General features: G+C 33.6%; 1 protein-coding gene across 1 annotated transcript; it reads left to right on the top strand.

Annotated features, from left to right (window-relative positions):
* The first annotated feature begins 6,626 nt into the window (after positions 1-6,626).
* Positions 6,627-8,434, top strand: LOC100854787 (phytosulfokine receptor 2). The gene is made up of 2 exons (XM_003634473.4): positions 6,627-8,020; positions 8,141-8,434. The coding sequence occupies exon 1, from the start codon at positions 6,892-6,894 to the stop codon at positions 7,984-7,986; it is 1,095 nt and encodes a 364-aa protein (XP_003634521.1). The 5' UTR covers positions 6,627-6,891; the 3' UTR covers positions 7,987-8,020; positions 8,141-8,434.
* The last annotated feature ends 2,501 nt before the right edge of the window (positions 8,435-10,935 follow it).

Genomic DNA, 10,935 nt, shown 5'->3' with positions numbered 1-10,935 from the left:
GTATGGATTCTCAACCTTGAGAGGATATTGAACTTATGCTAAAATCAACAAGAGACTTTAACCTATGAGTGAGAACCTAAAGTGGTTATATTATATTCTCTACGGATTGAGACACTATTGATGGAGACTGATGGTAACAAGTATTCTTAATAGGGATACCATGATATCTCATGGGATTGAGACAACATGTCCCCATGGGTGATCCAAATGATATATGATCATGAAATCTGTGGTCATAATAATTCCTTAAATGAAATTTGACATATGTTTTTTTATGAGTTAAAGTATGTCAATTGATCATATAATATAAGGATTTGTAACTTGAAGATTGGAAAGGTAATCTTGATGGGTTGATTGCACTACTCTGATAGATTATAAATACCAATTCATGAGAAGTTTGCATGCAATGAATAGTAAGTCATGGACCTAAGCCTTAGCTCGTTGTAATTTCATAGGATATTGAAGTGTAGTTGACTCTCTTTAGTAGAGTGTTAAGTCAACTTTATAATTAGATTTTGAGAAAGCTAGTATATTCTTATAGGTCCCAGTGGTTCCCACTTAAGCTCTTAGTTTATGAAGGCACATTTTATTTGAGAGATTTAGGTTTAAAGTGCATAAGTGTGCATAAAGGATTTTTGGTAAAACATGTAAAGTCGCATTGAATTTTATGAATTATCTTTCTAGATTAATGTTTTAGACTAATTAATTAATTGAAGTCCATTAGGGTTATTAATTAATTAGGACCCAAGTGGGCTAAATTAGGTAATTTAGGCCCAATTTGGACCTAAGTCACTTAAGCCCACAAGGAACACTATATAAACCCCCTTAAGGCTTTAGGGTTTAGGTTTTTCCTATTTGGTCCATTCTTTTCCAAAGAGAAAAAGAGAGTAAACCCTAGCCATCCTTAAGAGAGGGAAAAAAACTCACATTTATCTTATGTCAAGGTTTGTAAAGGGAGAGATTAGGTGAAAAACCTTGGGATAGATGAGTTCTACAATACCTACGCCATCTTCTTCGGATTAGATTTGATCTGGGAACATCCAAATCACATATATGTAACTATATATTTAGATCTAGGTTTTATTATGATTTTTATTGTTAGGATAGAGGCCTTAATAGCATAACATGATGTAGCAATCTTGGAATTCATTTTTATTTAATGATATTTTAGTTTTACTTTTATATATTCTGATTTCATGCATTATACTTTATGAGCATTATAACCTAGTATCTCTTGCATTATACATGAGCATTAGGAATTACATAGAAGATTTAAGTCATGGTTCCTTGGAAGTTGATAATTTGTTCATAATTAGTTTTTAAACTTAGAAAATTCATTTGAGGTTGTAGTACACCAAGTCCTAATTGGAGGGATAACTAATTTTGGCTATCAAGATGAGGTTCCCATGGTAAATTAACTAGTGTGTATGGTTATACATTGGGCATGACCTACGATGAGTCATGACATAAGGTTATCGGTTAATCATGGCTTCACTAAGCAATTATGTACTATTATCTTTCAAACTTGAGAGAATATTAAGTTTGTGATAAAGTTAGTAGTGATTTTGACCTACGAGTAAGATCCTAAAGTAATCATAAATTCCTTATGGATTGAGTCACCGTTGATGGAAGTCGATAACAACAAGTATTCTTAATAAAGGTACCATGATGTCTCATGGACTTTGAGATAGTATGTCCCTTTGGGTGATTCTAAGGACTTGTAATTGTGGCACCACAACAATTCATTTATGGAATTTGAGCTAAAGTATGCCATTTTATCATATAATAAGATGATCTATAACTCAAGGATGGTATAAATAATCTTGAAAGGTTGATAACTTTCACTTTATTAGATTACAAACATTAGTTCATAGGGAGACTATATATAGTAGATAACAGGTCACAGAGCCGAGTACTTAATGTTTTGTTGTAATATATATAGGGTATTGGAGTGGTACAATTGACTTTCTATAGTGATATATTGAGTTAACTTTAGAATTTGATTCTAAGGAAGCTAGTATTGTCTTATGGGTTATAGTGGTCCCTCCTCAATCTCATAAACCTTGATGACATGATTTATAAGTGTTAAATTGGTTCTTGGTTCACTTATGTGCATAAGGGCATTTACTAGTTGCATAGGATTTAGTGAATTGTATCTTTAGATTGAACTAATTGATTAATTAGAGCCTTTTTGGGGTAATTAACCAATTAATACCTTTTTTTTTTGCTAGATTTAGTGACCTAAGGCCAAAGGGACTTAAATCACTTAAGCCCAGTAGAAAGCCTATAAATACCCTTTTTAGAGCTTAAGGATTTAGTCTTGCTTCCTATCCACTTAAAGTAAGGGAACCCTAGCCTCCATTTTTTGTGAGATCTCCACAATTTTAGCACTTAAACTCAAGGAGGAGTCTTTGGGTGGAAGATTGCTATGTTTATGGGACATTCTTTAGATTTGGAGTTTTTTCCACCAACAACAATTAATCTGGGAACATCAAGATCTCAAGTATGGTACTTTATCTAGATCTATGGTTTTATTATTGGTTTTTGAATACCATGTTTTTGCTGTGCTTAGATCTAATGAGCTTAGGATATGATTTCATGCACCCTAGTGATCTAAGGCTTGGAAACAAAGTAATTCAAAGTTCATAACATTTATAGTCATTGTTTTCCATGATGTTAGATCTAAAGAGCCTAAGGATAGATAACATGCACCCTACGACATCCAAGGCCAAGAAACAAAGTAATCTCAATGGTAAAACATTATATTTTGCTTATCACGTTCTTAACAGAGTTCCTTTAAAAATAAAAAAAACAAAACAAAACCACACACACACACACACACACACACACTATGAAATTTGAAAAAATTGAACCCTTTAGAATATTTAAAGTTGTAAGAGTGTCTATCCAAAATAAATGTTACAATAAATAAGAAGAGAAAATTAGGTCTTAAAATTATAAACTGCATATTTATGGGATAATTTTTAAATAGTGTATTTTATAGATTTCTTGTGATAAATTCTAAAATTCCTAAAATATCTAATAACACCATTATAGAGTTATGTGATATTTTATTTTTTGAACATATCTTCCCTATAAAAAATAAATTGTCCAAACTTGTAGTAGACTCCAATTCTAACACTATGGTAGAAATTACTTCAATTTAAACTTACAAATCAAGATCATTTTGGACTAAGAAGAAGTAAAAAAGAAAGAATAAAAAAAAAAATAGGTGCTTACTTTTTTACATACTTAGTTGAAGATAATCTTAAGACATGATGAAACAATGAATTTCTTAGATGTTTTTTTTAGAATAATGTAGTTGATAGTTAAACTTATTTAACTACTAACAACTGGACCTGGTTTTATAAAACAATTGGATGCACATGGATTTTTAGAAAAAAAATTAAGAATAAATGAACTTACAAAAATAAAATAAAAATTAAAGCTAGAATTATTGCTAAAGGCTTTAACAAAAAAGGATTAAATTTATTTGATACTTATCCATCTGTAACGAGGATTACAACTATGAGAATGTTAATTAGAATAACTTTGATTTTTAAATTAGGAGTACATCATATGGATGTAAAAACTATTGGGATAACCTCTGGATCATATGTGTAAGCAAGATTTGCCTTAAAGATCTTTAGATCTAAGCAATGAAAGCAAAAACATATTAAAAACTTTAGGTATGAAGTTTAGATGCTATACTTGCGATCTGGATGTTCCCGAATTGATTTTAATAAATGAAAAGGTGTCACAAATCTCGAAAACCAATAAATCTTCTACCTAATAACTCTCTTTATTGGATCTTGGCACAAGAGGAAGTGGAATCCTCTGTGGAGAGGGTGGAGGCTAGGGTTTTTCTTTGGAAGATTGAATCTTAAGACTTATAAAAGTTTGAAGCCTTAAGACTTTAAGGGGGTTTATACAAGTTTTCTCTTGGGCTTAGTGACTTAAGTTCATCTTGGGCTTAGATCACTTAATCCAATTCATTAGATTCTAATTAATTAATTAGCCTTATTAGTTTTTCAGTTAATTAATTAGCTCAATCTAAAAAGACCATTCATAAACTCTTGTGCAATCTTATGTTTATCATAATGCCCTTATGCCGACATATGAATAAGTAATCCAAATACTCCTCAATAAATGTGTTATCAAGAAATATGCGTTTGAGCGAGGACCAATGGGAACTATAAGAAAATATGGGTTTCTTTAAAATTTAATTCTAAAGTTGACTCAACATCCTGCTATAGAGAGTCAACTACACTAAAATTCATATTAAAAAGAGATATAAAATTAAACTTGTGACTTACTAACCACTACATGCAAACTCTTCATGAATTGGTTTTTGTAATTTAATGAAATAGATGCTGTTAACCTCTTAAAGTCGTCTTATTATGTGATCAACTAACATATTCTAACGCTAGAAGAACATATGTCAAATTCGAATTAAGGAATTACTATGACTATAGATTTCTTAGTCATATATCCTTAGGATCATCCATGAGGACACACTTTTTCAAACCCATGAGATATTATAATGTTTATCTTAAGAATACTTGTTATCATCAATAGTGACCCAATTTATAAGAAATTTATGATCACCTTAGGGTCTCACTTATAAATTAAAGTCACTAATGACATTAACATTAGCTTAATATTATCTCAAAGTTAAGAGTATATGCAACATTAGCTCTCAAGCAGTCATGATTCACTATAAGTTCTGTTCAATGTGTAACTTTACATACTAGTGTACTTACCATAGAAAAACCATCTTGATGACCTAACTAAGTCATCCCTCAAATTATGAGGTAGTGCACCATAATCTATGATGTATTGTCCAAATCCATAAGCCAATTATGAACTACTTATCATCTTATAGAAACTCGTGACTTGGATTTTATGTACAACTTTTAATATATTTAACTCATGTACAATGAAAGTGATACAAGCATGAATGTTTGGATAACAATTAACATAAACAATGATATAATTGGGAACTATAAATCATAATAAATAAATTTATTAATGAAAACTTTTCTTTTACATTAAGTTATGCTTTCAAAGGCCTTATTCTAACAAAAAATGACATTTTTAATGGTAAATTAAAAAAAAAAAAATTATATGGACTAGTCCAAAGGATTTATTGTTTCTGAGCAAGAGAAGAAAGTGTGTAAATTAGTTAAATTACTTTATTACAAGAACAAGTTAGCTTGATCAATGCTTGAACAATTTAGGGTTGAGTTTAAATTGAAAATATATTAACACAAAAATATTAGAGTTCGAGTAGGTTGAAAAGTCCAAGCAACCTATCAAGACCCCAACTTGCACATTATCATGTATTTGTAATTATATTATATATTTTAATTTATCTTAAAAGTAACAACTAATAATTTAGTGTATGTTTAGATACCTTCTATTTTTTTTTTAAATAAAAAAATATTTAAATAAAAGAAAATCATCTTATACTTTAGGCTCATTATTTGGGATATATTATTTATTTATTTATTTTTGGATTAGGATGAAATGATCAACATGCTATCAACCCATCATTTGGGATGAAACCCAAAAGTGAAGCAAAGAAGATGGTGAATAGTGCTAATTCCAAATTAGGAAAAAAAAAAAGAAAAAAAAGAAAGAAAATGTTTTGTGTTTCAATGTTTGACTCAGAAGGCACATACTCCACGTCAAGCATGAATTTTGAGGAGAAGATGTGGAGTTCATTATGCGCACGAACTTTAAGGCTACATGAAAGGTCGTATATGCGCGTTGAGAATAAGGGAAATGCCGTGTGGGTCCTACCTTTTGATATTTTTTTCGCCTTTTTCGGCGCCATGGGACCCACTTTGGGTGAAAAAAATCTTGATTTCCACCGTCTGATGTCAGACGTTACGTGGTTAGCGATTAGGAGACCCAACTCCTGTCTACCCAAGCCAGGTCAGGTAAAAGTTGACTGCCTCCGCACCAAGTTTTGACTGTCTGGCTGTTACTTCCTTTGCCCATACTTCAATCCATTGACTGTCTGCAGTGATTTTAAAAATTATTTTTAATATTTAAATAATAAAAAATTTTAAGTGTTAAAAAATAAAAAATACAGTTGATTTTAAAAAATATTTTACTTTTTTTAATATTTTAATTTTAAATATTAAAAATACTTTTTAAAGTTATTATAAAAAACAATCCTAAAATTTATTAGATAATGATTTAAAAAGTATTTTTAGTATCTTTAATATTTGAAAAATAAAATTTTTTAAATACTATAAAAATTATAAATAATTTCTAAAATAATTGTCAAACACATTCTAAAAATAAGTTTAAAAATATTCTAAAAAACTTTTTTAACATTTTTAATACTTAAATAATAAAATTTTAAAATATTAAAAATATTAAAAATTTATTTGATAGTAATTTTAAAAAATAATTTTAAAATTTTTTATATTTAATTTTTTTTATCTTTTAAACATTAGAAGGAGTTAAAACGGTCCTAAAATTATTATCAAACGACTTCCTAAATCACAACTAAACGGGCTCTAAAAACGTTTTCTTCTCGAAAATGCTTTTAATGTTTATGAGACTTTGAAATTTTTGATCATTCCCACACTCTGAATCACTTTCCAAGAATACGGAGGTTTGGAAACAGGATGGAATAAGGAGAGGGAAGTTGATTTTCTTAGCGACTTAAAAAGTAGACAAAGCTTTCCACCTCCCATGTCAGACGCCACATGTAATTGAATAATACAGCGTTGACTCCTTCGACTTCAAACTACTTTTCTTCCTTCCACCTCCTTTCATGGCGGCTCCCACTTCCTCCTTCTTCCTGCTCCTCCTCCTCCTCCTCCTCCCCACTCTTCACAATTCCTAACTTTCCTTCTCTTCTGATTTTCTATCATGCCTCCTGCATTTGAGGCTATTCTAGCTGCCACTGCCAGCTTTTTCTTCATTACTCTCTTCCTTGCGGTTATTTTAATCGTTTGCCGAGGACTCAAACAGCGCCGGAGCTCTGAACCCCGGACCCGTCCCATTCAGAGTTCCAGCCTCACCTCTATCTCGGTTGGCGAGAGCGCCACGTTTGACCCCTCGCTGAAACGGATCTCCATGGGGGAGCTCCTCGCTGCCACCAGGAACTTTGCCTCCGACGGCATCATCGGGGACGGCAGCTTCGGCATGGTTTACAAGGCCTGCCTCTCCAACGGCGTCACCGTCGCCGTCAAGAAGCTCAGCCCCGACGCCTTCCAGGGATTCCGGGAGTTCCGGGCCGAGACCGAAACCCTAGCCAAGCTCCAGCACCGGAATATCGTGCAAATCCTCGGGTACTGCGTTTCGGGCTCCGATAGGGTCCTCATCTACGAGTTCATCGAGAAAGGGAGCCTCGATCAATGGCTTCACGACACGTCCGAGGACCAGCAACTTTCCACCCCGCGTTTGCCGTTATCTTGGGAAACGAGACTAAAGATTATCAGAGGAGTTGCAGACGGTTTATCATATCTCCACAATCTGGACACCCCAATCATTCATAGAGATATCAAGGCCAGCAATGTGCTATTAGACTCGGAATTCGAACCACACATTGCTGATTTTGGCTTAGCTAGGAGAATTGAGTGGTCGCATTCCCATGTCTCCACCCAGGTCGCCGGCACCATGGGCTACATGCCCCCGGAGTACCGAGAAGGCGTGACCGTGGCAACAGTGAAGGCGGATGTGTACAGTTTTGGGATACTGATGATTGAGATCGCGACTGGGAGGCGCCCCAATTTGCCCACCCGCCTGGATGGTACAGACGTGGGGATAGTGCAATGGGCGCGGAAAATGGTGGCCCAGGAAAGGCATATGGAGATGGTTGATTCCAATGTTTCCAGGGAAGGGTTGAGAGAAAACGAGGTCAGGGAATTGTTCAGAATTGCCCATTTGTGTACCAGTGAGATATCCAGAGACCGCCCACCTATCAGTTTGGTGGTTGATTTGTTGTACCAGCTTTTCTCATGAAATTTGTGCTCGGAAGGAGCTGTAGCCTGTAAAGGTAACTTGAATATATATGCATATGAGTTGTAATTTAGTTATAGTCAATTCATTTTCAGATTTTTGAAGTGAATGGAATGTAAATTAGCTAAATTCTGGCCTTAATCATTGATCATTTCAGGAAGAGATTTCTTCAGGAAAAATCAGCAGCTCTATTGGGTGTTCTCTAAACAAGCTTGTTCATCTCTGTCTCTTCCCTGCTGTGATTATGCTAATGACTTGACTTTGTGTTTGATTGCCTCTAGTTCATGTAGTGAAATAAACTGAAAATAATCAGCTAAGGCCATAGAAACAACAGCATGAGGAAGCTAACCTACCCTGATATACATTGCAAGCTAGTTAGGGAGCTCTGATCTGCACTTCAATTTTGGATCGAAAATGAACATATATGTATTAGGGCTTTTAGTCCCTTTAGCAGGATCATGTTTCTCCCCTTCTTGACAGTGTTTTCCCATTGTTTCTCAAATTGGGGCTACATGGTTTTGTTGCAATCTTTACAAAATTTGAGGATTTGAGGATGGCTGTTGGCATTGCAGTCAATCCCAATATGATGGGCCACATCCTAAGTAGCACACCCCTTTTTTTAATGGTCTTCAAATGATGAGAGACAAATGGATCAACCACTTCTTGAGAGTTGTTATATCATGAAGTTTCCTCTTCATCATCGGGTGTAAAACAATTGAAGTGATTTGTGAAGTAAGACTACACAATAATTAGCCCTTTTCATATTTAATTATCATTTTGGGACTTTGAGGTTAAGCCCAATGATTTCATTAGTGCAGCACCATGAGAAAAAAAATGCATTTCTCCAGTATTCATGTAGTTAAGGATTGAGATTAACTGGTCCACTCTCTAGGGATGCTCAAGTCGACTATTCTGTCTAGAGTTCCATATTGCTGCATAGTTTCTCTTACTTGATATCAATTCCCTTTCTTGAGACTGAGATTGAAGGAAATGCACAATGATGAAGTGTGGTCCTAGGTTCTCAGCTTGCAAATGGCTAAAACCATGTGAATATCCCCTTTGTGTTCATTGGCCTTGGACCATACATCTAGGGTGGTCTCCCACTTCTGGAATAAGGGTCCTTGATTGATTATGTTGCTCTCTCAAAATCATCAGTTGGTTCTCTAAATCGGCCTAGTGTATCCAGTGTACTCAGGCTAGTTTTCACCTAATGTTTCTGCCTTCTCTTCAGTAATAGTGTGTTAAGTGCTCTGTTTTCCTAGTTGGAGATCAACTAGAACTAAGCTTTCCTGGCATGGTTGGATGAAGGTAACATATGGAAGTATTGATCATCGTCCAAGAAATAAAAACTTTCTCTAATCCAATATGTTCCAGTATTCATTGTTGTTGTATGGTGTTCCACAAATTGTGAGTATAAGTTGGGTCAATGTGAAGAAAAGAAACAGATGTAGAATTCCATTTCTGGCTCTTATGAGCTTTAAGAACTCATTCTGAGGGGTTAGAGGGCGAGTTGTTGTATTTGCCCATGTTCTGAACTCACCATACTCTTCTGCCTTGGTGATTTTTTGCCTTTTGTGATTCTCAAAAATCTTTCAATTAAGCTTGAATTATGGGGTTTGGCTGCTCTTAAACCTAGCACAAAATAAGCCTACAAAAATCCATGTTTCTCTGCAATGTTCTTTAATCTACTCTCATGGGAGGAACAAAAACGATACAACATCATTGGTGTATAGCCATATTTCTTTAATAAATCTCTTGGGTGATATAGAATTTATTTCAATATAATAGGGTATGAAATAAAATAAGTTGCTGAATGATTTAATACTTTCTGTGGCATATTATAATTATATACTTTTTGTGTTACATGATAGTAGTTGGGTCCATAGAAAGAACTATGATATGATCTATTATGTTTATGATTAAAATGATGTCTAACTAATTTTTTGTTGTAGTTCTATTATTGTAAAGTGTGGTGTTAGATATTGTGATGACATGAAAATAATTTTTATGAATTAAATTTTATATTGTAGCAACAAATCTTGCTACTATTATAGGCTATTTGTTTGGCATTGAATCGTTAAGTCAGACAAACTTTAAAAAATGGAAGGAACAAGTTGAAATTGTTTTTGGCTGTATGGATTTAGACTATGCCTGAGAGCCTACACCCATAAAACATACTTCTGAAAATACTAATGAACAAAAGACTTTATATAAAAAGTGAGAGCGCTCTAATTGCATGAGTCCAATTATTATGAAAGATTCAATCACTCCTACAATGAGTGGAGCAATCCTGCATTTAGATAATGCAATGAGCTATATTAAATCAATTGAAGAACAATTCTTAGGAACTTTCAAGTCCTTGGCAAACATTCTTTTGATCAAAATGATAACAACGAAAAATGATGGTCATAGTGGTGTAAGTGAGCATATTATGAAGAAAAGTGATACAACTTCTCAATTAAAGGAAATGAACATGACAATTTTTTAAGGTTGTCTTGTTCACTTCATAATAACTTCCTTTCTTTCACAATTTGGTCCTTTCAAAATTAATTATAATATTAATAAAGATAAGTGGAAAATGAGTAAATTAATTGTCATATGTGTTCAAGAAGAAGAGAGACTTAAAGTAGAAAAGTTTGATATGATTCATCTAACTATCGCAAATCCAAGTGAAATAACCTTTAAGAAAATGATGGGTAAGAAAATGAAGCAAGGTAATGATACATCGTTTAATGGGCAAAAGGACGAAAATAAGATATAATATCATTTGTGCCACAAGAAAGATCATATTAGAAGAGATTGTTATGGTTTTAAGGCTTGATTGGAAAAAAAATGCAAAACATAATGCTTAATGTCTTATGAATTCTATTTAGTAATATTTTTAGAATCGAATCGGTGATTGAACCGAAAAAGTTACTAATTCATGGTTCACTGGTTGGACCGCGGTCAAAT

Source organism: Vitis vinifera, chromosome 18, assembly GCF_030704535.1.
Source record: "Vitis vinifera cultivar Pinot Noir 40024 chromosome 18, ASM3070453v1".
NCBI classification, from domain to species: domain Eukaryota; kingdom Viridiplantae; phylum Streptophyta; class Magnoliopsida; order Vitales; family Vitaceae; genus Vitis; species Vitis vinifera.
Note: the sequence above shows the minus strand (reverse complement) of the source record. Positions and strands in the feature narration are given on the sequence as shown.